This window comes from Chiroxiphia lanceolata, chromosome 20 (genome assembly GCF_009829145.1).
Source record: "Chiroxiphia lanceolata isolate bChiLan1 chromosome 20, bChiLan1.pri, whole genome shotgun sequence".
NCBI classification, from domain to species: domain Eukaryota; kingdom Metazoa; phylum Chordata; class Aves; order Passeriformes; family Pipridae; genus Chiroxiphia; species Chiroxiphia lanceolata.
In genome coordinates this window covers 2,808,578-2,835,672 of record NC_045656.1, presented here as the reverse complement: position 1 = coordinate 2,835,672, position 27,095 = coordinate 2,808,578, and the positions used below count along the sequence as shown (strand labels likewise).

At 52.7% G+C, this 27,095-nt stretch overlaps 1 protein-coding gene across 4 annotated transcripts in view; it reads right to left on the bottom strand.

Annotated features, from left to right (window-relative positions):
* The window catches only part of MTMR4 (myotubularin related protein 4), a 57,542-nt gene that overhangs the window by 17,839 nt on the left and 12,608 nt on the right, over positions 1-27,095 (bottom strand). For 3 of the 4 annotated variants that reach the window (XM_032707535.1, XM_032707537.1, XM_032707536.1), the window contains exons 2-7: positions 19,200-19,273; positions 8,289-8,378; positions 5,467-5,583; positions 4,734-4,816; positions 4,423-4,589; positions 2,537-2,633 (exon numbers count right to left, since the gene is read on the bottom strand). In XM_032707535.1, coding sequence (XP_032563426.1) covers positions 2,537-2,633; positions 4,423-4,589; positions 4,734-4,816; positions 5,467-5,583; positions 8,289-8,378; positions 19,200-19,202 — 557 coding nt within the window. In that variant the 5' untranslated portion in view covers positions 19,203-19,273. Of the gene's footprint in view, positions 1-2,536; positions 2,634-4,422; positions 4,590-4,733; positions 4,817-5,466; positions 5,584-8,288; positions 8,379-10,606; positions 10,745-19,199; positions 19,274-27,095 lie in introns of those variants that run through there. The other variant, XM_032707538.1, reaches the window with a different exon arrangement.

Here is a 27,095-nt window from a genome sequence, read left to right as displayed (position 1 = left end):
GAATCATGGAATATCCTGAGTTGGAAGGGACCCACAAGGATGGAATCCAACTCCTGGCCCTGCACAGGACACCCCAATAATCCCACCATGTGCCTCAGAGCCTTGTCCGAGCTCTTCCTTCACACATGTTTATCACTAACAGCCCTCACAGACTTATTGCTCACATGCTCCTACAACAAATCCAATCAAGGACACTAATTATCCCATTTCCAATGGTATGGACAGTATTAAAATCTATAGAGAATTGTAACAAAAATAAGACAAAATACTAATTAAGAGCAGACCCAGAAACAAGCAGGAAATACTAGCTGGGTAAAGCAGCAACATGGAATTCCAGGCAGCTTTTTCCTCATAAAGTCAAAAACAAATAGAAGCACCACTGTAAAAAGATGAAACCTGAAAACAAGCATCAACAGAGGAGGAAAAGTGGATTTTTTTTTCCCCTTTTTGAAGGAACTACGTGTGTACCAAACCCACCTAAGGCTGCCATGAAACAACTCCTCCCTTGGACAGCCTGGGTGCACCAGATGGGCAATGCTGGAGTGATCCCATTTCCCTGGGTGTACAGATCCCTGGAGATGTGGGAGCCAGGGAGAGCCCGTGTAATAATTTTATTATCACTGTACACTTTTATCAGGGCCGAAGGAGTGGTTGTTATAAGCTTGTACTGCTCTCATTTTATGATGGCTGTCTCCAGGAAGAAGATAATAGTTCCCAGATAAGGACATCTCGGAACAGACTTGAAAGACAAGGAACAAAGCCATTGCCTTGGAGTATCCTGTCTTTAACAACACTGTTTTGCCAATGCAGGGAAATAAAAGATAAAAGGACTATAAACAGTTAAAAAGTAACCTGATCCTTGTGAATAGAGGCAGGTGGTTATGATCAAAAGCCAAGGCAGGATTTAAAGACACACTCCCCCAGCAGCAAGAGAGAACTGGTTTGAGTTGCACAAGGCAATTACACCACCCTTGAGATCCCAGGATGTCTGCAGGAGGCTGGGACCTGCCAGCATCCCCAGGGAGGAACTCAGGCAGGTGGAGGGAAGCAAAGCCAGGCTTGCTGAGGTTTGCTTCAAAGTCCTTTCTTCCCTGGTTGGGTTGGAAATCAAACACCTGCCTTCAGAGAAGTTGGTAATGGCTGTGGATTACTGGCCAGGAAGTGAGGCACAGATGGTAAATGGAAGCTGAGCTTTCTGAAATGGTCAGAGGGAACCACACCCCAAAATTTAACAGGGGAGAAAGCCTGACTGCTCTCAAAGACATGCAGACACTCTACCCAGAGCAGGGACCCTCCAAAACCAAGCAGTTCAGGATAACAAGTTTTATTTGACATCCTTGGAGAAACTGCATAAATGCAAAGTCATGTGGACAGTTCCAAAGCAATGATGTGGTCAGTGGGGACAAAGGGGAAACTGTAAATCACCCCCCAAATCTCTGCATTCTTAAGGAAGAGAGAAACAGGCAGCAGACTGCAAAACTCCACCAGCATTTTCCCAGTCCAGTGTCTCCAAGGCACTCCCAAAGAAACCAGTGTCCTGGAACTGTCCAGTCCACAGCTGATAGGGATGACTTTCCTGGCTGAGGGCTGAAAGACTGAGGGATACCAGTGGTTTCAAGGAAAGGATTATAGGGAATGCACAAATGAATATGTCCATCAAAGCTTAATAAAATCCTGCTGGCTTAATGCCACCTGCTGCAAAGAGAGGAGCAGTACTTCTCCAAGAGTCCTGGGCTCCCCCAGGAGTAAAAACTGGCTGCAAACACTGATGTGCTGGTGGGAAAGACCTTCTAGAGATCCCCACTCCAACTCCCTGCTCACCTGAAACAGTGAGATGGGAAACACCTTAATGATGGAGAAACCCCTCTCCCTGGGGATCTGCCCCAGCCCAGCACCACGTCCTGGGGAATGGCTTTTTTTTGCCTCTCACGTCCATTCCAAGCCTCCCAATCTGCACTTTGTGGCTGTTGGCCCTTGCTCTGTCACATGCCCCTGTCAGGAGGGTTTCAGTCCATCCCCTCTGTGAATGCCCCCCCAGCAGCTGGAGGCAGATCACCCCTCCAGCTTCTCCTGCTCTGACTGAACGAGCCTTGCTCATTCCCAGACTCCCCAGCATCCCAACAGCTCTCCACTGGCTCAGTCCCAGCTCCTCACAAAGCTGAACAGCTGCCCCAGTGTATGAAAACCATTTGTCATGTCAGACAACAACTGACCAGAAAGAAACCCACGATGGACGGATCCTCCAAACTCCCAAACGTCTTCCAGGAGGAATTAGAGCCCCATCATTATAAACCACCCGAGTCAGCAGTTACCCTCTCTGCCAGCTCTGACATTTGGGCTGTATTCCTTCTGCAATTCCATGATGTGAAAGGCGGAAAGAAAAGGGATCTGGCTCAGACACTGAACTGCCTGAGGGTTGTCGAGGCCAGGAAGGAGGATTAGCTGGAGTTTGACTCACCCACCGCTCTGCGCGAGGATGAGGAAGGGAAAGTAAGGGAAGAGGAGAGTGGGGAGAGCCTGGTGGTGAAACACTCACTTGTAATTGTTGTTGATGTCAGAGACGCGCCAGACGTTCTGCAAGTCAAAGCCCATCCTCACCAGCTCCATCTCAAAGCGGTACCTCACGTGGTCTCCTGGAGAGCAGAGCACAGGGACTTACTGACAGCACCGAGGGCATCTGAACGTGTTCATGGCAACTACTCCAGGCTGGAGAGGATCCCACACTGCTTTGGGTTGGGAGGGACACTAAAGATCACACAGTTCCAACCACCGGCTGTGAACAGGGACACCTTCCACCAGCCCAGGTTGCTCCAAGCCCCGTCCAACCTGGCCTTGGACATTTCCAGGGATGGGGCAGCCACAGCTTCTCTGGGCAACCTGTGCCAGGGCCTCCCCACACTGATTAAAGAATTTCTTCCCAATATCCCTCTGGTAGTTTAAAACCACTCCCCCCATCTTGTCACTCTTTGCCAACACAAAAAGTCCCTCTCCTCCTGTTATAAACCCCTTTAGCCACTGGAAGGGGCTCTAAGGTCACCCCTTCTCCAGGCTAAACACCCCCAGCTCTCCCAGCCTGTCTCCAGAGCAGAGGGGCTCCAGCTCTCGGAGCACATCCACGGCAAGGAGAAACTCCAGGGCAGCTGGATGGCAGCAGGGACGGTGCTTCAGAAGCCAAAAAGACTTGTCCCTCAGAGGGGTTCCTCTGTTTATTTTGTCAAGTCAGATCACTTTTCGTCTCAGAGCACAGAGCAGGATGGAAACAGCCTCCCCATGTCACTGAGGGAGTGTGGGGAGTTAATTTAGTCCACTTTTGCCCTTCTGCCAGTGACAGCTTCCAAAGTGGATGTTGGGAACCCCACGGCAAGGAGTACTGAGCACCCACCCCAGGCAGTTCCTTCCTCCAGACTGCTCTCAGACGCTGACTCAGGGTTTGCTCTCTTATTTTTAGCCTCACCTCACGAATTCTGGATGCCTTTGTTGCTCCAGCGTCAAATCTTACTAATAAATAAATACTGCAAAGCTCTTTGCCTCAGTCATATCCTGCAGCAACAACTTCCACAGGTGAGTTTATTTATACTTGAGAATACTACTTTCCCTAAAGGAAAGACAGCAAATATCTCCCAATTGCTGGTGTTTGGGGCATGATAAGGACACAGAATTTACCTTTTCTCTACCAGCTTCTCTTTGGTGTCTCTTTCAGCTCTACTATTGAACCTCATCCCTCTATCCCAGCCTCTGTTTGGACATTTCACTCAGGCTACTGCTGCTCTCCTGTAGGATCAGCACATTTTTTAAGCCTAAACCCAGGTTTCTCACTCATTTCAATCCCTTTTTGAACAGCTTAATCATGAGTAAGACAAAGCAGCTGCAAGGGAACCTTGTGTTCCCAGAGAAGGGAAACTCCCAAGCCACACGAGGGCACCAGCACAGCTCTGGTGTTCTCTTTACAGATTCAAGGATTTGATTTGTGCCTGTGTAAGGACAAGCCAGAGCTCTCCACAGACCTGATCTTGGGAATGTCAGAGCATTTCTGGGTGTTGGAGAAGAGATGCAGATGGGCTCATATTAATTAGGCTGCCTCAAAGCTGATGATGTTTACAGGACTGCCTGAGCTCTCAATCATCATGGTGAGAGTGCTAAAGTATGGGATGTTTTCTTCCTTCACAAGGAGAAAGGGAAAAGCTGCTTCTGTGGTGCTGGCTCAGAATGTTCCTTATTATATTTATAACTGTAATTCTTTTTACTGTGCTTGTTCTCCTGCAGCACCCAGCCATCAGCTGGACTCAGGATGAGCCAGCAAGGTGAATTTGGGCTATGGCTGCAGCAGAGCACAAGACACAGCCAGACAGGGTTTATGAACAGCTAAATTGCACTGCAGTGCTCCTGGGCAGAGGAGCAGGAAGGGGACAGGGAGGAGCTCACCGGGACGGCACAGATGTGCATGTTGATCCTCCTCATCCACGCAGACTCCCAAGCACCAGGCGTGGTAGGCAAATGCAAAGAGGTCCTCAGGCTTGGCAGGGCGGGCGATGGCTCGGGTCAGCCTCTTCAGCCACTCCTGGCACTGCTTGAAGGTGGAAAAATGGCACCTGCGAGCACAAAGGCAAATCAGCCTCAGTGGGGACATTCATCCGTGGCCATGGACGGCTCAATTCCCACGGCAGCACAGAGGGAGACACCAGAGCTGGTCAGGGCCTGCAGCAGCACCCACCCCACAGCAACACAGCAGGTACCTGATCACTTTGGAGTCCTTGCAGACGATGTGAAGCTGGAACATATCCCGACACTCCACGCTTTCCATCATCCTCAAAGGCACCTGTGGGGGAGGGACAGATATAGGGCCTGACAAGGCACAGCACGACAGCAGCCCCAGCAGCCCTGCCCCTGGGGCCCCTCACGCTCAGTCACGGCTCCAGCAGCAATCACGAGCTGCCACCGGGAACCACAAACCCACTCCCGGGGCTCTGCAGCTTCGTGACTCAGCGTGCAGCTCCTTCCATGATTACTGTTCTGATTCCTGCTCTGTCCCTGGGTAATCTCCCACCGGGGGCAGTTACTGACTCAAGCACTTCCAGCCAAACACAGGTAACTGAGCCCAACAGCAGCTGCAGTAAGAGGTGGCAAGTCGAGACAGTGGGAGAAAGCCTCAGGCTCCCACTGTCTGACTCTGGGTTGGTGAGAAGTCTCATTAAAACTGGCCTGCAAGAGACCTCAACAGCCTTAAAACCACCGAGGTTAAAGCTTGAATTTAAAGACAACAGCAAAGGAAAGGCCTAATTAGTATCCAAAAGAAAACCCCATCCTCACGCCTCAGTACAGCAGCAGAACAGCAACGGCATGCCCAGAGGCAGCATCAGGCCTGGTATTCTTTGAGAAGCACCTTCCCATGCCACAGCCCCCCGAAAAGGGTTATTCCCACCCCTCCCCACACTGAAACCACGCGAGAGGTGCCGGACCCAGACTCACGTTGATCACGGAATCCTTGAATTTGATGTGCAGGCGGTAGTTGGAGATGGCGATCACGGCGTCGTTGGCATGGCCCAGGTACTCCACCCCCTCACCCTGCAACACAGTGAATGGCACCTGCAAGGGAGACAGCGCTGGGTCAGCACCCACACACAGGCAGCACATACCCCAGCCACAGAAAAGGAGATCCTCGTGCACTGGAATTCCCAGAGCCGCTCTTCCCACTGCCTCTGCAGTGCATCTCCCATGGGAAACCATTCCCAGCATTCCTCATGCCCTGAGAGCTGACAACAGCATGGAACAGCACTGGACCCACTGCCCAGCCCCACACGTGGATCTGCTTCCCAAGGATGCCTCCAGAGCACCTCCTGAAGGATCATGCTTATGGAGGAGAGGTGTGAGCACACACTCTGCACACCTGGCAGTGAGGGTGTGCATTGGGGTAGAGGGATTGATGATCCCTGCTCTTAGGAGAGGGCAAACCAGCCCTGGGACAGGGGGCAGCACTGGAAGGGGCTGCCCAGGGAGGCGGTGGAGTCCCCATCCCTGGAGGTGTCCAAGGAAGGACTGGACGTGGCACTGGGGGACAAAGTTGGGGGTCAGGCACAGGACCTGATGATCTTGGAGGGCTTTTCCAACCTTAATGATTCTGTGATGGATCAGAATTCCCTGCCCCAGGGCAGTGTCACCTATGTGATCCTGCACCACTTAAATGGTCATCACTGCGAGACTCATCACCACTTACCATCCAGGTAAGCAAATGAACCAAAGTTGTGCCCAGTTTCTGCTAACCAGGCAGAGGGAATCTCCCTGTATAGTTATTTGTATGACTGAGGAAGCTTGTCCCGGTTAATCCACAACAAAGCTAAAGTCACCTGAATTCAATTTTTTTAGTGTTAAATATCTAGATAATCAAGTGTCTCTGTGTCCCTCCCCATCAGTCTGGACACGCCGTAGCTATTTTTAAAACGTGGGATCCTGGCAGACAGTCAAGTTTGACTTTTCTTATATTAAAAAAAAAGAAGGCAGAACAGCCTAAAATTCACCAGGCCCCTTTGTCCTTAGCTAATCAGGCTCCTCCTGTTCCCTGAATGCCACCTACACCAGGTGATGTCGGCAACCAATTATGCAAAAAATGTCACGATGATTTATCATTTCAGCCAGAGCTGGAACCTGCCAGACAGGGCAGCTGATGGTACAGTTCATTACACTGTAATTAGTGCAAGTCAGACCACCTTCTCTTTATTTCTAACTTGTTTCTAAGGCTTGTGCTGCCTAAAAACCTGAATTTCCTGGATTTCAGACTTCAAGTGACAACTGTACAAACAACTTCTCCTTTCTTTGTACAAAAATAACCACCTTAGACTGGCATGTGTCCGAACACCCTTTAAAAGTATTAATTATTTGCCATGAAGAGAATATCCTCTATTTATTTCTGCAGTTTATTTCTGCGTGCTTGCCAGAGCTGTTTTTAGCTGGCATGTGTTTCTTCTGCTTACGTGGCTCTTTCACACAGCACCAGAAGGGAGACAGATTAGAAAGGGATGGAAAGGCTGCAAGAACTGACAGAGGGAAATCCTGGAATAAACTGGCAGGTGCCTGAATACAGCTTGTTATCAAGCCACTGGCATCCTTTTGGAATCACAGAATTGTGGAATGGTTTGGGCTGGGAGGGACCTTAAAGCTCATTTTGTTCTAACCCCCTGCCATGGGCAGGGACACCCTTCACTAGCACAGGTTGCTCCAAGCCCCGTCCAACCTGGCCTTAGACACTTCACTTTACATTCAAATAACAATTTACTGCAGGGAAATTACCCTTGGAGGGGTGATTTATGGTCCTCCATGCAGAAGACTTAAAGCAGAGCCTGTTCTTCTCCAGGAGCCTCAGCTCAGAGTCATTTCAGCAGCTTCACCCCCCAAAGGCCTCAGACCTGCAGCCTTGACCCAACAACTCCTCAGCCCATGGTTGCTCCTTCAAGATAACACCTCTCAGTCCTTGCTTTGCCCAGCACCTTTTGCCAAGGCAATGCTGATCCCAGAACAACCTCAGACACTGCAGCAGCAGCGGGAACAAGGTGAGCCTGGCTCCAGCCCCAGGAGGAGGACGATGAGCACTGGATGATGGCAAAGGAAGCACCAAACCCCCGAGGGCTGTGCTCCTGCCCTTGCTGCACAGCAGCAAAGCACCCGGGGCTCTTCCAAGGGTTTCTTGCAGCAGGAGGCTGGCACCATATGGAGGTGTCTCCTTCCAGCCACTCGGCAGCAGGAAAATGCCAGGAGCAACGTGTACCAGGGCCAGAGCAGGCAGTGCAGTCACTGCACCAAGCACGGCCCCGCTCCAACAGGACAGAATATTCTGAGCTGGAAGGGACCCACAAGGATCATCAAGTCCAACTCCTGAGCAAATAGCCCATACTGGGATAGAACCTGCAACCTTGGCACTATTAGCATCACACTCCAACCAACTGAGCTAATCCCCTGTCCCAGGGAGCATCTCCCTGCTGCAGAGCCACGCAGGCAGCGTCACGTTCCTCACTGCCAGCACGGGTGAGGACAGGGAACACCCAGCCTGGCTGTGCATCACATCATGCTCCAGCCTCGTTTCCCAGGGGCAGGAGGTGCTGTACACATCCTGGCAGGGCTGGGAAGGCAGGGATGGTGCGTTTGGAATGACTGGCAACACGTGGAAGGACCCACCGCTCCAAATGTGACCTTTGGCACCGGCCAGCCCGTGGCCTCCAGGCTGTCCTGGGCTGGAGAGCTGCCCTGCAGAGCCCAGCCTGCCACATCCCAAAGCTGTCTGGGTGTTCTGACTTCCTTACCTGCAATGATTCCTCCTCCTTCACGAGCTCCTTTGGGGGGAACAAGTCCTTGGCCTGGATGTACTCCAAACTGGGAGGGCCCTCCTCACCCTGCATTGCAAACAAGAGCACACAGTCAGACAGGTCCCAGTCAGCACGTGCTGTGAAAGCCAAAAACTGAAGCTGCTGGAAACTCTCAGAACCCCAGGAGCCTGGAGATGCCTGTGCATGGAAATGCCTGTTGTGCCTCTGGACCCCAGCAGCTCCTCTGTCTGTTGCAGAGTCCCCACAGCACAGTAAAAGGCCAAAGCAGGTCTCCAAGTCCTGCCTCTTCCAGCTGAGTGGTGTTTGGAAAGCCAAGCAGATGCACCTTGGCCAGCACAGGATCTGGGACTGATGTGACAGTAATTTGTCACGTCAGCTGTTCCCCTGGTACCAGGGCAGACACAGCATGACACAGAGGGTTTCCATCTACAGCCCAGCCTCAACCAACTCTTCCTCCTCTTAAGGACTGCTTTCTTTGAGGAGTTTTCATTTGCACTTTCAGCCCACAAAAATCTGGCAAGAGCCTGAAGTTTCTTGAGGAGAATATCCAAGTGGGAAAAGTAACCCAACAACAACTGCACCTCAGTGCACCCAGTTCACAGCAGGCATTACTGACTGGTGCCAGCACCCAAGCAGGGCACTGAGCCCCAGTGGACGTGTCCACACTGCTCAGATGGACGCCCCAGAAAGCTCATGGAGGCCTCAGGGTGGTCTGAGAGGACACACAGAGCCTGAACACGCCACCCTTGACAAGCAGAGTGTGTGTCTCAGTTTAGGACCTGGGAATCTTCAGTCACTCGTAGAATCACAGACTAACCCGAGCTGGATGGGACTCACAAAGATCAAGTCCAACTCCTGGCCCTGCACAGGACACCCCAATAATCCCACTATGTGCCTGACAGTGTTGTCCAAACGCTCTTTGAGCTCTGGCATGAATGTCAGTGCCAATTTTCACCAGCCCTCCCACAGACCTTGTCAAACCACTGTGTTGTCTGAAGGAGCAGCACTCAGATGCTCGCTGCTGGGAGCCCAGGATGGTGTTAACTCCACATGTATTTGGTGTGGAAATGTTTTCTTCGGAATGCCTCCTAATTGTAGCTTCTTTAGGCTCCAGCATTTACCAGGAAACGCTCTGTTCTGTAAGCACTGAGTAATATTTTAACATGAAATATCTTTCTGGGTATGCCACCCAAGCCAGAATCTGAATTTTAACCTGAAGAAAGGATATGCCAATCCTTCTGGCTCAGGAACATATAAAATGATGCTGAATCCCCATGTGTTAGTGACAGGGGCTGAAGCCTTGTCATCCACAAGAACAGCATGGCCTGAGGCGCTCCCTGGACCTCAGACGGGGGTGACCAGACCCGCCCCAGCCCATCTCCAAGGAACCTGCACACATGCTGTTATAACTGGTGTAAAACTCAGCATCAACCCCAGCTAGAGGGAAAGGCACTGCCCCTCCTCACCCCCACTGGACACAGGGCACAGCTCCTGCCAGAGACTCGCTCCCACGCCGAGGCACAAAGGGAAGGTGTGTGCCCGTGTCGGTGCGGCAGCCGGGGAGCAGAGATCTCCCATCACCACTTTGCAGCTCGCAGAGAAATCCCAGTGAGCAGCAGGAACTGGAACAGGGCAGCCCGAGCTCTCCACCGGCCTGGGTGTCCTTGAGTCCCGCCTCGCCTGCGGCGCAGGGCGGGCGGGAGGCTGAGCATCTCCTGCTGCCACATCCCATCCCGGCGACCGGCAGGGCGGGGGCTCAGGGCCCCGCGCTCCTCACAAGCCGCCTGAAGCCCTCAGAGCCCATTTGGCCATAAGTCCCCCGGGGAGGGGTGGACAGTGGGTCTGCAGAAGGGGCATCAGAGCAGGAAAACTCCTCTCCCCGAAGGTATAAAAGCCACGGAGCTCGGGACGCCCTCCCAGCACAGCAGCACCAGCACAGGAGGGGTCCTGCACGCCCTGCGAGCGCCGCAGCCATGGCGGGAGCGGAGCTCCCCTGGGGTCGGATGCTCTCCACGGTAATTTTCCAGCTCCAGGCAAGGACCGGCCGCATCCTGCGTGGCACATCATGGCACACTGTGGCCGGGGCCTTCGGGCTGCTCAGGGACTGCCGTGCCCTTGGACCGGGGCAGGGCAGCAGTGACCGGCCACCGTGTCGCCCGGCGGGAGCCAGGAAAGGGGATCCCCCCTCTCCACGCCCAGCTGGGCAGACCCAGGGCAGAGGATGCTGGAGAGAGCATCTGCCTTACGGCCCCGCTTCCATGGAGGAGGGGAGGGGAATGAAAAGCAGCACTTACAAAGCAGTTGAGCATGGAGCAGGAGACGCGGCCTGGCAGACTCATGTTCATTTCCCGAGGCGGCAGCAGGGCCGGGCAGGCACAAGCAGCATCTCCTCCCTGCGGCTCCGAGCTGCGGCCGCGGGCCCGGCGCTGCGGCAGCGTCCCCGTCCCCGCTCCGCCGGGAAGGGCAGGAGCATCCCGGCCGCCGGCGGCCCGAGCAGGTGCCGCCGCCGCCGCCGCTGACAATGGAGGGAGGGCGGGCGGAGGACGGGCAGACTCCACCTCCCTCCCGAGGCGGCCGAGCGCGGCTCTGCCATCTGAGCGTCTCCCTGACAGGCGAGGCAGAAAATGGAGCGGGCGGCGCAGGGACCGCGGCCCCGCCGGGAGCGGCCCCTTCCTCGCCCCTTCCCGGCGGGGCGGCCCCGGGAGGTGCATTCCCGGCCCCGGGAGGTGCATTCCCGGCCCCTGGCGCTGCTCCCGCCGGCACCTGCCTCGTGCCGCACTGATGGCGGGAGCGCCGGGAACAATAGCGGGAAGGCGGCTTCATGGCCCGGCACCGAGTCCTCTGCCCCGCCTTTGCATCCCAGAACTGAGCCCTCCGCCCCAAACCCTCCACCCTGACATCAAACCTCTGCCCTCCGGCCCAGCACCGACCCCTCGGCCCCAGCACCAAGCCTTCTGCCTCAGTACCAAGCCATCCACCCCAAGCCACCCATTCTGGCACAGACGCTTCCACCCCAAGCCCTCCAGCTCAGCACTGACCCCTCTGCCTCGACCCCTCTGCTCCGGCCGTGCTCCCAGATGCTCAGCCAGGACCTCCTGCTGCACTCTGAGCCCCCATCCTCCTCCAGTCCTCTCTGCCTGGCCATGGAGATGAGGACAAAGGGCTGCCCTGCTGCTGGCTCACTGCAGAACACTCCCAAGACTAAGTCCCCCTCCCCAGGAGCGCAGGGAGCAGCTGGATGTCCCCAGCTCCCACCAGCACCTGTGTGCCCGAGCTCAGTCCCTGGTGTGGGCAAGGCTCCCCAGGGCCACTGCTCCCCTTGCTGACCATGTGGACAGTCAGCTCCCATTTGGCAACACTCACAGACACAGATGCAGGAACTGCTGTGGTTGAGCACCCACACCCCCCCAGCCCCCCAGGAGCTCACCTTTACTGCTTTCAAGCCCACAAGCAAATAGCTCCCAGGTCACAGCCCATCCTAGAAGCCACAGGACAGTGGTTTCCTGGGGAAAACCATCTCCATTTCTACCATCAGCTGCTGCTCTGCCTCCACTGCTGAGCCAGAGGGAGAATCTCTTTCTTCAAATGTAAAATTAAAACCCGGCCCTTCATCAGTCCTCCAAGGCCCAACTGTTTTGCTCAAATCACACCAGCTTTCTGCCCCGAAAACAAAACACAAATCCGAAACAGAGCACAGCCCCTAGCTGTTGAGCTCCTCTTAGATGTGGTTGCCCCAAAACCACCACAGACAGCTCTCCCCAGCAATACCAGTGAGATCTCAAAGGGTTTTTCTCAAGTCAGACAAAAGATTTGGGCATTTCTCTGCAAAATTGCTCAGTGTTAGATTATTCAGAGCTGCTTTGGCCATGGGACAGCTTTGTGACACCCAGACCTGCTGCCTGCTGTCACTGCAGGGCAAAACACAGTTCCCTGAGCTCTCTTGCTGGGAAAACAATCCCACAGACTGCTCAGGGTCACACCGGATAAAAGACTTGGAAGAACATACAGCCACACCTGGAGATAAGCTGTGAAATCCCATTTCACCTCGGCTCTGTCCCACTCCAACATTTACATGGAGTGAGGTGGGTGAACATCAGGCACTGCCCATCCTCAGGGACACCCAACTCAAGCTGGCATCCACAAACCAAAACACAAGGAGAGTAGAGGGTTATGGATGAGGACAGAGAGTTATGGATGAGGACAGAGAGTTATGGATGAGAACAGAGGGTTAAGGATGAGGTTATGGATTTGTCTGGGCCAAATGTGAGTGGCAGGGGAGGTGCCCTGCTCCCTGCAGGTTCTCTGAGGGGAATGCCAGAGGTGTGCTGAGCAAGCAGAGCAGCAGAAGGTGGAAGAAACCTTTTATACCAGAGAGAAAGTAGAGCTATAAACACTGTAAAGTCAATATTTATTCTTTTTCCTAATCTGTATCAAGGGAAAAGCAGCACAGCAGGTCTGGGGAACAGCTGAAGCACAGGAGTCTCTTGGGCAGAGTTCGAGCATACATTGTTATCGAGAGCAGACAACACATGACCAGTGTTTATAACACACAAAACCATGGACAAGGCAGGTAAGAGTCTGCTCTGACCCATGGCAAGATTTTTAGGACCAAGGCTCAGTTCAGGGCCTGGCATGGGGCCTGTTTGCAGCTCGAGTTGCAGAAGGACCTTTGTAACCCCCCTAAGCCACAGCTGCACTGAGTTAAAGGGCTGCTCGTCAGAGCAGGACTTTGAATTTCCAACCTAAGCCGACCTGAACGCCCACAAATAGAACTGCTTCTGCTTTCACTGAAATATTTTTGTACTTTTAGCATTAGAAGAAGATTCACACATGGCTTAGAAACTTCTGCCCGAGCGCTGAGCCTGGTGCAGAGCAGCAGCAGATCTTGCCCTGCAGTTCAGTGGTTTGACAGAGTTTCAGGAGGAACTGGATTCAGACTCTGCTTTCACTTCCTTCAAAAGTTCCCAAAATACCTGCTCTCCTTTCCCCTCCAGTGACCCAGGCAAGGCCAGGAGTGGTGCTGGGCAGCTGGGGTGGCCCAGCATGGGACCGCAGAGCGCTCCAGCCTCCTGAGCTGGCTTAGCCACAGGGATTTCCTAAACGCCACCTCGGATGCCTCCCTGGCTGAGCAGCTGAGTTCTGCTCCACTATCACGAATCACCAAGGAAGAGAAGGTTATTTTCACACAACTGGGCTCCTCCTTGTGCATGTGTGTGTTCATGCAGGCAGAGAGAAACCTCCCTCGTCATCTCCCAGCCACAACAATCCAAAAGGTTCCTCGGCTCTGAGGAATCAGAGCTGAATATAACCTAGACAGTTGGTAGGGATTAACCCTTTTCCCTCTCACAGTGTTCCTGTGCTGCTCCTTCCACCCCTCTGGGCACCTCTGCTTCCACCCTGCAGGTAAACAGCTTGCAACCTCTCCTGAGGGTCCCCAAAGGGATTTAGAGGCTCGGAGATAACACAGAGCTTGGCAAAGACAGGACTGGCATTCAAGAGGCCATCCTGCAGCCTCCAAGGGAGATGATATTCCCTATGGAAACATGCCTGCATGCACCAGGAGCCCAGCCTGCAGCATGGGCTTCACAGGGGTGAGCTGCCATCCAGTCCCACGTGCCCAGGGAATCCGTACTGGGAGCAGGGGACAGGCACAGAGATGCTGAAATCTCTCTCCTAGCCTGGAGCCAGTCAACACCTTAAATGAATCCTTTTGCCAATGGCTGGCCCAGCATTCCACAGGTTTGGGAATGGGTGGGGGTCAGGGAGCAGCTAATTCCCACCCTGCCAGGTCACCTCTGCAAGGTCTGCAGCTCAACCTCTCCAAAACTGACAATTGTCCCAAGCAAAGGTCTGCAAATGTCCCAAATTGCTGAATGACTCACAGATTAGCTGGGGGAGCCCAAACCCCGTGTGAAATAGAGTTGCTGGCAGAGTCTGTTCCCTGCAGAAAGGGTGAGAAGAGCCACAAGCTGATTACAGGGCTGGAACACTTCCCCTATGGAGCCAGGCTGGGAGAGCTGGGGGGGTTCACCTGGAGAAGAAAAAGCTCTGGGGAGACCTGAGAGCCCCTTCCAGTGTCTAAAGGGGCTCCAGGAGAGCTGGAGAGGGACTTGGGACAAGGGATAGAGGGACAGGACAAGGGGAATGGCTTCCCACTGCCAGAGGGCAGGGTTAGATGGGATATTGGGAAGGAATTGTTGGCTGTGAGGGTGGGGAGGCCCTGGCACAGGTTGCCCAGAGAAGCTGTGGCTGCCTCATCCCTGGAATTGTCCAAGGCCAGGTTGGAACCTGGGCTAGTGGAAGGTGGAGGCAGGGGAGAACCAGACAATCTTTAAAGTCCCTTCCATCCCAAACCATTCCATGATTCCAAGAGGCAAACTGGTCACATCCACTGCAGGGAGGTGCCACCACACCTGACTCAGACTTCTGTGGGCAGGGACATCCTTCCCGACCCTGACAGGGCTTTATCCTCTATTTATTTTTGGTGCCACAAATAAAATTACTGTAAAATTATTTCCTTGGGCAGAGGGCACCACATCTATCCCTTCTACAGAATAAGGGTGGGCTTTTCATCCCCCCAGCACTGTGCATCCTGCAGACAGAGAGGAGGGAGGGCGAGGGATGGCAGGGATCCGAACGCGCAGCCCTGTCCCTGGGAGCACACCCACTGCCCAGACCGCCCTGATCTGCCTCCAGCTGGAGAACTCTGACAGGAAAATTGGCAGGAGGAGCTGACTGCCCTGGGAAGGGACTTCCAGGACACGAGAAGCAAGTCAAAAACAGCCAGGGCAGCTCTGCTTGACAGCCGGGGGTTCTGGCAGCAGAGGGGCCATCAGGGTACTCCAGTTTAGATCCTTCCAGGTCTGAATATTTGTTTTGGATGAAGATCAAGGTAGGAACTGGTCATCTAGATCTTTTTTTTCAGGTAAGGAGGGGGAGGGAGAGACTCGTATCATTTATCTCATCCTAGAATTTAAAATTTCTCCTCTTCCTGCTTGGCAGGTGCCTGCACTGGGATGAGGTGGACTGCACTCAGACACGGATTTCTCTCTCTCTCCATAAACTGATGCAGGGAGCTGACGAGCTGTGGCCAAAGGGACTTCTTGTTCTGCCTCCCCTACTTCTGTTGCACGAAGGGCATCTTTGTTTCAGGTCCCCCCTACAAAAATAGTTCATTTCCTCAAAGCCTAAGGATGAACTAAAAGGCTGCTGAGCCACTGAGGTGGCCTCCCAGAAATAAACCCCTAAACCTGTGCGAAGAAAAGTTGCTGGTTTATAGCCCATAAATCAGGACTGGGATGGTGAGTTGTCGTCTTTTCATCTTCACAGGATGACAGAAGAGCTTATAGATCTGTAATACTGCATTTAGTGTTTGCTCAGAAAGTTGCCCAGAGGTGAGCACGGAACAGAACATGGAGAAGGAAACCTTTGAGAAGAGGGACAAAAGGGCAGAAGTCACGGGCTGTCGACTCCATGCACCTCAAGAGGGGACAAGGGAGGGCTGAGCTGCAAACCCCCACCTGGGAAAAGTCATGGGCCCCTCCAAAGGGTAAGAACCGTCATGGAAACTCAGATGTTTACATTCCCAGTATTCCCAGCAATAAGAAGAGGGAATGCTGCCATGGGAGCTGAACATGCAGTGAGATCTGAGCACCGAGCAGAGCAGCACCTGCACTAACGTACCTGCCAGGGGAGTTTTAAGTAATGTATTAAGGTACCAGGGCTCCATTGGCCAGAGTTAAGGATTAAACCAGCACTAGTGTGGTCTTCAAGGTCATTCCCATCACAGCTGGTCTTTGGGGAAAAGCAGGAAGAGTCTTGCAATCCAACCTCTGAAGTGACACTCGCCCAAACATCTGTGCAGCAGAAAGGGCAGAGCAGCTGCTGAGCCACATCTGGGCTGCTGCTGAGTCAGGGAGAAGCTTCTGGGCATGCCCTTGCTAACTAGGGGGCACTGGTGCTGTGCCCTCTGCCTCCAGTGATCACAGGGAATTCAGGAAGCACTCAGCATGCCTGCAGGGAACAGGATTTCCAGCCAGCCCTGGAGAGCTCCAGCCCCAAAGCACCCCGGGGTGAGCAGACAACATTCTGGAGCATCCATTAAGCAGCAACCCACCTCCAGCCTTCCCTGTGTTTAACTTGGGAGCCACAGCCTTCTGGAGAGGTCCCAAAAGGACTCCAAGGAGGCTGTCAGGGGTTTACAGCAGCTCTCTTTGCCTTCAGCTGCTGACAGAGCCTCAGATAAGTAGGTGGAGGCAAGTGCTTATTTCTCCAGCTCACAATTACAAGCCATTTTCTCTCCCTTGCCATGGGAGACAAAAAGCCTGTAAGTCCCTTCCCAAAATGGTGGGTGAGGAGGGGAGTTGTGGGGTTTCTGTGGGATTTTTTTCCCCAAAGAGAAAATAATGTGTTTTTTTTTTTTTTAAATCGAAGGAACATTTTAATAAAATATGAAAAAAGCCCTAAATCCTTTTCAGAAAGGCCTTTGAAAGGGTATCTTTCAGGTACTCATGAGGAGCAGAAAATCCTCTTGTCTAGAAGAAACCAAGCTGCAGTTACACTTAAGGGTGGGCAAGGCCAGGTCAGGATAAGATCTACCCAGACACAGGAAAGGAGCACAGGGAAAAGAATAATAAGTCCAAAGTCCAGTCTGTGCACCCCAAAAACCACAGAGCTCCAGGGAGGGGTGACAAGGACAAAAGTGGCTTTGGTACAGAGAATTTAAAAGACTAGAGCTCTTCAGATGTCTAAGTGGAATGTAAAATATGTGAGTAAGAGAGAATCTGAATGTCTAAGGGGACTGAAAATGCTGAAGGGCAGGAGGTGCCCCCAGGCAGCACCACACTTTACTGTTACTCCCTTTACAAGAACTGGGGACCAACCAAAACAACACGGGGCAGGTTCCAAAACACGGCTGGCACAGCTCTGACACACCGGGTTGCTGCTGCAACGTCTTGCTTTTGAAAAGCCTGATGAATTCACAGATGAAAAACCTGCCAAGGGCTCGTAAAACATTACCAAGATCCTGCAGGACCTGACAGGTGAGGGCACACACCTGAGCCGTGTTCCCCCTGCAGCAACCACTGGTGGTCCTGTCAGTGGGTGTCTGACCAGCCTGGCCTTCTCCACGTTACCTGGAGGGCGTTTTGATGCATTTCCCATGTGTTTATTCACTTTTTTTCCCCCCCATTCATATCTGGATACATCTGCATCCCTCTCGCCCCCAGAGAAGCTGTTGGGTTTTACACCTCCAATGTGACAGCAGGGTAGTTCCAAGGGGAAGTGTGAGATCCTTTACCAGGTTACGACGCAGGTGTTACTTTCACCTCTCCATCCCAGAGAAAGCTCCTCATCCTGCAGCTCTTCCAACAGGAAGCACAGGAGATCTTGAGGCAAAAACAGGGAGCACAAGGATAGGGACTACCCCAAAAATGCTGTGTGTGTAACTACTAGAGCTGAGAGTTCAACTAATGCAGAGAGCACGTTTCCTTTCCTCTTCCAGTTGTTAACAGAACACGTGGGGGACAATCCCTCAGGAGATGTCACGATTTCCTCGAGCGCTCTGCCAGATTTTTATCCTTTTTTTTTTTTTTTTCTTTAACATGTTTAACCTAAATTTTCATGTCCTCAATTGGAATTTCCAGCCCTCTGAGTGTCTCTGCTGTTCTCCTCAGTGCTCCTTCCCCCACGACAACACGCTCCTGGCAGTGGGAGCACGAAGAAGCCGATGCTAATCCGTGTCACTGCAGCAAACTCAGGCTCTGCCCACCCACAGCCCCACATGCAGATCACCCCTCTTCAAACTACCACCCTCGGGGCACTCTCAGCATATTATCTTTCAACATTCCCAGTCTCCAGCTTTTTTTTCCTCCCAGCAGATCCCTCGTATTTTGGGTTATTTCTTGCTGGAGGCATTAGAGGCCCTTTATCCGAGTTTATCAGCAATCTGGCTGCTTTGGCTGGGGTTCAGATTCTTTTCTACCACATTTTTCTGTGACTAATTCTTGTGAAATTTCTGCTACTTTGGTGGCACCAGAGCTGTTATTAACATGGTGTTAAATCCTTCACTGAGAGGTGACAGAGGAACACAATGAGAAACCCCAGCAATAAGTTTTAAAGTAAAAATAAATCAAAAGCCACAAAATGTCTCTAGTCCAGGGAGACAGGAGAGGTTTAGTCTTACTTCCTTTTTTCCTTAATCTATTCCAACAACAGGTTTAGGGGTAAATGTATCCTATCAACAGCATCTTGCTGACAGTGATAAAAGCTCTCTGTGTTATATTATTATATATAATACACAATACTATAGCACTCTTCTTGTTCATTCTTGCATTTCTTCTCATGCATTTAGCAGCAATACAATATTTGGACACACAGAGAACCAGACCACCCATAGAGGACAGAGGCAGACTGGAATCATGGAATCATTCGGGTTGAAAAAGCCCTCCAAGATCATCCAGTCCAATTGCCAAGGCCACCACTAACCCATGTCCCCAGGTGCCACATCCACGTCTGTTAAACCCCTCCAGGGATGGGGACTCCCTCACTGCCCTGGGCAGCTGGGCCAGGGCCTGACCACACTTTCTGTGAAGAAAACTTCCCTGATGTCCAACCTGAGCCTGCCCTGGCACAGCTTGAGGCCGTTCCCTCTCCTCCTGCCCCTTGTTCCCTGGGAGCAGAGCCCGACCCCCCCCAGCTCCCCCCTCCTGTCAGGGGGTTGCAGAGCCAGAAGGTCCCCCCTGAGCCTCCTTTGCTCCAGGCTGAGCCCCCCCAGCTCCCTCAGCTGCTCCTGCTGCTCCAGCCCCTTCCCCAGCTCCGTTCCCTTCCCTGGACACGCTCCAGCCCCTCAGTGTCTTTCTTTAGAGAGGAAATAGGATATGGACTCACCATCCTCAGACACTGTCCAACCTCTCCTGGTTCAATCACAGCTCAGTCTCTTCTTGTTCCTCCACAAGTCTCACCTGCAGCAAAGAGGAGACAACCCAGAGCAGAAGCTGAGTTTACAGGAATTGAGTTTAGAAAGGAAATTAGTCCAGAAGTTTACAGGAATGGTACTCCAGTATGAACATAGAGGGGAAAAAATCAAGATTCCCTCATGGCCAGTGCCTTGTACCTGTCCCTGCTGTCCTTCAGTTCATGCCCTTTCCAAGAGCTGCTGGAAATCAGATTCAGTATCACAGGGGACACACCAAATCCTTCAGGACAGCCACTAACACAGCACACAGGTCTCATCACCCATCACAGGTACAAAACCCACACCTCGGGAGCATGGGAGGGAGCTGAAGGAAGACAGGCTTGGCCATTGTGGTTCAAGGACCTGGAGAGGATCCTTCCTAAAGAACTTTTGAGAAGATTGCTGTGGACTTGGGAGGAAATCACCTCTAAAATCCAGTCCTGCCAGTGCCATGAAAAACCAGCAGCCCCTTCTGCCAGCTTTGCCCCCACTCACAGGTCACAGGAGGCATTTCTGGGAGGGGAAAAGCCAAGCAGCAAGACTTAAGCAAGGTCCTGCTCCAAGAAAATCCTTTCCAATAAGATCAGAAAGTCCCATGGGTGATCCTGGGAGCTCCACTGAGGAAGCTCTTTCCAATATGGGATCATTTGATCACCAACATCTCTCTCACTCTGCCTCAGCTCTGCTCTTCCAGCCCCACTCAGGGGCCAGGCTGGATGTGGCTTGGAGCAACCTGGGCTAGTGGAAGGTGACCCTGCCCATGGCAGGGGGTGGAATGAGATGAGCTTTAAGGTCCTTTCCAACCCAAACCATTCTGGGATTCTGTAATTCTGCACATGTGTCCCAATGTTCTTTAAGTACAATGGTTTAAGCAGGGGTGTTCAGTATTCAGGTGCAGCCTGAGCACGGCTCAGAGCTCACCAACCAAACCTGATTTTTGCACACCAAAGCTTCAAGAACACTCAAGGACTTTGGTGATTTTTGCCACCATTAATTTTAACCTCTCTCCTCCTTAGATGAAATACAAATGCCAACAGATGTGCAACTGGGGAGCGTCTAAACCTCCCACACAGCACACCCCAGGCTGAGCATCCCCCTCCTTCCACCACTGAGGAATTGTGTCAACTACAAAAGAGCTTCTGAATACCTGCCCAAGGCTTTCCCTTACTCAGGAATTTCCTTCCCAGCCCAGAATAAGGTGAGGTTTGACACCTCCACCTCACGAGACCAAGCTGAATCGAGGACTCAGGGTTGGAACGTGACTCTCACCGGGAGCCCTGTGGGAAGGAGCTCCTGCCCTGCTTGAGGTTGAAATCATTATCCTTGGCCTTTCTGCTCATTGCTCACAACCTGCCATGCACTGGACAGGAAAGGAATGGGAGGTCAGAAAGGACTCAAAACTTATGCAATATATTGATATATTTGATTATCTTTATAGGTCCATGGAGATGTCCCAAGTGCTGGAGCCCCTCTGCTCTAGAATCAGGTTGGGAGAGCTGGGGGGGTTCACCTGGAGAAGAGAAGGCCCCTGGGAGAACTTAGAGCCCCTTCTAGGGCCTAAAGGGGCTCCAGGAGAGCTGGAGAGGGACCTGGGACAAGGGATGGAGGGACAGGACAAGGGGAAATGGCTTCCCACTGCCAGAGGGCAGGGATAGATGGGATATTGGGAAGGAATTGTTGGCTGTGAGGGTGGAGAGACCCTGGCACAGTTGGGCAGAGAAGCTGTGGCTGCCCCTGGAACTGTCCAAGGCCAGACTGGACAGGACTTGGAGCAACCTGGGCTGGTAGAAGGTGTCCCTGTCCATGGCAGAAGGGTCTTTAAGGTCCCTCCAACCCAAACCATGACATGATATTACCTTACATTTAAAAGTAGATCACCAAGTTTCAGGAAACTATGAAAAAAACCCCCACAATGGGAATCAAACTTCCTAGGAAAACAGAAAAAGCCAAATACTGCAATATCACCCTCAAACCCAGATGAGCCTGGCTCTTTTCAACCATAAAAGCCTTTTTTCCACTCATTAGAAATGATCTCACATCTCAAGACTTCACAGAGGAACGAGCAGCAGCCACCACACCACTGGGAGAGTCACTGCCAGCAGGTGACTTACAAGTGAGGTGAGAAGCACAATTAGCAAGGGAAGTAAAATGTTAAATATGCTTTTTTTTTTCAGGAAATCTGAAGATATCTGAATTATTAACACCGAATGACACACGGGGACTGTTCCTGCAGAGCAGGTACGGATTTATCCAGTCATTACTCATGGCCACCTCAGTTTCTCAGTTCCTTCCTCAGAGGAGAAGCTGGTAATGGCCAGAAACCGAAACTCTTTGGCTGTGTCATGTGTGAGGAAGTTCCTCCTGGCTCCCATCCCCCAGCTCCTCTGGAAAGCCACAGTTGCCCAAGAAAAAGGCAATTCATGGCAGGGGACTCTGCATGAGCTCAGCCCCGCAGGAATGCTGTCACTCTTCCATCCCCAAGGGCTTCCTCCTCCTGTCGGAGCAGGGACGGAGCTGAAGGGGCTCCTGAGGATCCATGGGGTGAAGAAAGCCAGGAGATACCACAAAACTCCAAGTGCTGCTTGTAGCACCGAGGACCTCCAACATTACCCGAGTTACACCTGGCCCAGGCTTTGCTCCTGCACTTGTGCGCTTCCACATGTTCCTGTGCTGGCATCCCAAATGCAGCCCCCTGTTTCAGGACTCCTCCTTCCAAAGGCTGTTGTGTCCTGCTGGCTCTGCCACTGTGGCTTCCAGCCAAAGGGTCTCCAGCCCTCGGGAACGAGGTGGCAGCTGCCCAAAGCAGCCAGCACTGCTGCCCAGCACCTCTCTGGGCTGGCACCCACCACCTCTCCTGTGCAAGTCAGGTTTGGCAGCTGCTCAAGGGTCTGTTTCCCATGTAAAGAGGTTGGATTCCCCCAAAATCCAGGTCAGAAGCTCCCCTTAAAATCTCGGTCACAGGGGATGGGCTGGAGGTGGCATCTATTGTGCCAAGGTGGAGGCTGATGCTGTGGAATTAAATGAGACCAGAGACAGGGAAAGCCAAGACAGAAAGGATGGAACTGGAGAGAAGGTAAGAGAGAACGATGCCCTTTCACACACAGATGGAATCACACAGTCACAGAATGCTTTGGGTTGGAAGGGACCTTAAAGATCATCTCATTCCAACCCCCACTGTCACAGACAGGGACACCTTCCACTAGCCCAGGTTGCTCCAAGCCCCATCCAACCCGGCCTGGAACACTTCCAGGAGTGGGGCAACCACAGCTTCTCTGGGCAACCTGTGCCAGGGCCTCCCCACCCTCACATGGGAGAATTTCTTCCCAATATTCCACCTAACCCTGCCCTCTGGCAGGGGGAAGCCATTCCCCCTTGTCCTGTCACTCCAGTTCCTGAGGCAGAGTCCCTCTCTGGCTGTCTTGTAGCCCCTTTCAGATCCTGGAAGGAGCTGTGAGGTCTCCACACAACCTTCTCTTCTCCAGGCTGAACAGCCCCAACTCTTCCAGCCTGTCTCCAAAGGGGAGGTGCTCCAGTCCCCTTATCAACTCCGTGGCCTCCTCTGGACTTGCTCCAACAGTTCCACGTGCTTCTTATATTGGGGGCACCAGAACTGTACAGGGTATTCTAGGTGGGGTCTCACCAGAGAGGGGCAGAATCCCCCCTCACCTGCTGCCCACACAGCCCAGGGCACGGGGGTTTCTGGGCTGCCAGTGAACGCTGCCAGCTCATCTGGAGTTTTTTGTCAACCATCACCCCCAAGTCAGCCCAAACCCTCACCCTGTTATGCTGCTGTGCCCCCACGGCCAGGCCAAGAGCCCACTGCCCTCCCCATGGCTCGCTGGAGGGTCACAGGATGGTGCTGGTGGGGCCAGGGGGCTGATGCCACCTGACACACCCAGGCTGGGGGAAGTAGAGAAAATAACTCACTTCACTCGAGCACTTTTACAGCTCATAACTTCCCTGGAACTCTCAGTCCCGGAGCCAAACCCTCTGATAATGATGCCCTGTCAGAGGTGAGAACACTTGTAAAACCCTTAATTTGCTCCCTCCACAACCTCCTGCCCATGTGACTCACACCACACTTCCTTACACAACCACACTGTGGCCTCCAGGGATCTTTGCCCCTCCTGGTGAGCGGCAGGGACCAGAGTAGGGTCTGGAAACCTCTGTCCCAGTTCACTGCAGATGCTGGAAGAGCCTGGCCAGGACAGAGCAGCGCTGGCCCCGTCCTCCTCCAGGATGCTCAGCCTTGGCCCTGGCCAGACTGTCACACACACCAGTGACTGTCCTTTCCTAAAAACTGCAGCTCTGGCCTCAAACCCCCAGGTCTCCCTTCAACTGCAATCCAAGCCAAGGTGGGACAGAAACCGTAGGTGCACTGGAAATCCCAGCTCTCCACGCAAACAACCGGGCTGCCAAAAACCGGGAGAATCCAAAAACCAGGAGAATCGTTTCCTCTCTCTCTGCCTCTCCACATCTCATGGAGGTGCCACGAAAGTCCAGAGCTGTGGATTTACAGGAGTCTTTGAGAAAAGCTTAAAGCCACACCTCCAGCACACCTGATTAAGGACAGCAAGCTGGGAACATGGAACAACAACGGCACTCCCTGCCAGCACACCATGGGGAGCAGAGGTCCTGGGGGAGGGAGGGGGGATGCCCATCACACACAGGGGGATTTCAGACACACACATGGAGCTTTGGAAAGGTGGGAAAGGCAGTTACAGCTTTCCAGCTGGTCACTGCAGCCAGAGAGGTGTCACGGAATCATGGAATGTGCTGAGTTGGGAGGGACCCCCAAGGATCGTGGAGTCCAACCCTCAGCCCTGCACAGGCCCAGCCCCAAGAGTCACCCCCTGTGCCCCAGAGGATCAGCCAAACCCTCCCTGAGCTCTGGCAGCCTTGGGGCTGTGCCCACTGCCCTGGGGAGCCTGGGCAGTGCCCAACCAGCCTCTGGGGGAAGAACCTTTGCCTGAGATCCAACCTGAGCCTGCCCTGACACAGCTCCAGCCATTCCCTGGGGTGTCGTGGGTGCCCCAGGCGAGGTGGGTGGCCCCTGGCAGCTCCTCACTTCCCACTGGGAAACTCGGTTTTAATTGCTCATAAAAGTGCAGCAATTGTTTGCAGTTGGAGCGAAGCTCTCTGTGCTCAGCTCCTGCCCCAGGCAGAGAGTTTTGCTTTAATTTCAGCTAAAATCGTAGAGTTAGTCCTGGCACACTAAAAGGGGAAAAAATAAGTCCAATATTGAACAGGGGATGTTAGGGAAAAAACCAAAAAACAGGAACCCTTTTAACCTTATTGTGATCCCAAATGAAAGAGAAACAGTCATCTCAGGCCTCTTGACTAATTAGAGGCTAAAAATATAATTGTCAGACCCCACAGTTACATGCAAAGCAGATTGTATGGGATGGTCTTTGTTATTTTAAACAAAATTACAGTTCTGAGGGCTGTTTCTAATGAAGGCCACGACCAGCTGCTCTTCAACAACAAATCTCTTTTACTGCTGAATAACTACTAAAAAGAAAGGATGAGGCTACCAGAGCTCAGGAATGTCACAGCAGTACCAGATGATGGTGACAAGTTGCCAAAGTATTCAGATTGCTCTGGAAGGGATCATAATTTATGAGTCTAACCAGGGGCAAGGGATGAATTCCAAGATGCAGAATTACCCATGGATGAAGGGCTGCTGGAATTGCAGATTAGAGGACCCCACAGACACCTCCACATGAGCTGCTCATACAGGGACAGGCAAAAAGTCTGCTGCAATAATATATGACAGTAGTGGTGGCAGAGGGGATGGATTGGTGGCACTCCTGTCCCCCCACTTCTGTCCCACAGCTACAGCTGACTCTGGGTGGCCAGAGCTCAGCCAGCATGTTTGGAGCAGGAACACCAATCCCATCTAGTAATCCAAAATAAAAACAGCTTGGATACGCAGCTTAAACCCCAAATATAATAATTAAAAGAAATCCTTCAATATGCTGAAGTATTTATGCAAAATATCAGCTCCGGGCAACTCTGACAAGTATAGCTCTCAATCCAATTACTGGTAGATGAAGTTTCAGAATGGAATAAATTCCATCAAACTTATGGAAAAAGTTGTGCTTGTTGCTGCTTGGAGTACTTAAAATGGATGAAACAGTTAGATTTTAGTCCAGGTCTGAAAACACAAATCCCCTCCACAGGGTTCTGGGCAAGCAGAGCTGCCCGTGGTGCCCTCAGCACATCCCACACCTCCAGCTGCTCTTCCCAAGGAGATCAGTGACTCAGGATCACAGAGTCCCACATCCAAAGTTATCCCACCTGGGAGATGTGGGAAGGGTAAGAGGAGTTGTCCCAGGGGAGGGGGGTACCTGCCATGGCACTGCAGAGCTGCACCTGCATGACCCATCCTGGGTGTTGGGAGACATTCTCAGGCCAACAGGGAGCAGGACATGGGTGTCACCTCGCTCAGCTCATGGCACGGAGCCAACCCCATTCCACCTTGGCTCACCCACAGCCACCAGGAGAAGGTCATGGCTTGCAAACCCTTCCTGGCCACCCAACCAAAGAGCCAGGCCACGATTAAAATGCCCTGGAAGTGGGGTTTTTCTTCATATTTAAAAACAACCAAGACCTCTTTGAAGGCTGATTAGGCTTCCACCTGCATTCCAAGGGGGAACATCTAGGTTTCAAACACGGGACTGTTCCCAAGAGCTCAGACCAGGACACATTAAGCAGCAATTTGCAGGAGTGGAGTAGCCAGGAATGCTCCTGACTGCACAGCACCATCCTATGGGAGAAGGGCCCTCAAAAACACATCCAGAGGTGGCTGTGCTGGTCCTCATGCCCATTCCCAGAGCAAGAGGATGTTGGAGGCTGGTCTTGGTTATGGAGTGACACAGGGAATACAGGGACAGAGTATCCAGCCCCGTGACTGAGCCAGGGATCAGGGGGGGACACAAACAAGCACGTGCCAGCTGCAGAGGAGGGCAGGGGGATGTGTGTGTGAGGATAAGGTTACACAGAGCAACAGCAGGATGGAAAGCAGAGCTCCCTTGGGAGAGCAAATCCCTAAGGAAGGGCTGAAGGAACGGCAGAGCAAGGGAGAGAATGGGCAGAGCAAGTCCAGGATTTCAGGAGCACAACTGCCACGGAGTCAAACCACCCAAATGGCCAAGGGGGGTGAGAATGATGTGGAGATTTTGCCAAGCTCAAGGTTTTTGCAGCAGCAGTTCCAGGCTGAGGAGATGAAGGACTTCACTCTGAATGGGCTACATTCAAGGGACTTACCATGGAAATGGGGAAAAAATGTCAGGCCCAGGGGGTGAGTGGAGCAGAGGGGAGCTCTGCCTTGAACAGGGGAGAAACTACACAGCATGGGGGGGGATTCAGAGGCAGGGGAGAAATTAAGAATAGGGGGGAAGGGGAGTAGTGTCACAGGGAAGAGCAGACAGCACAGGACCAGAGGTGAGAGGACAAGCCAGAGAACATGTGCCTGGTGCAGGGAAAGGAGCAGAGTGCCCTGGCAACTGGGGTGAACCAGGAGCTGAACTGGGGTAAGGATCCCGGGGCAGGAGCAGCACTGGAGTACAGACAGGTTTGGGGTCATGCCAGCGAACGGTGTAGAAGTGAGGACTGCTGGGGGTGGAATAAAAAGCCTTGGAAGGAAGGATGCAGGAATGTAGAAGAGGGTGTGGAGGGAGCTGGAGGGGGAAATGGGCAAACAAGATCAGAGCTTGGGGGAGGAAAATACCACCAGAATTCAAAAAATGCCAAACTCGATAGGCTGGGCCAAGGATGCACCTGGAGCAAAGACCTGCCAGTCACCTTTGTGTCAGGGGACAGCTGAG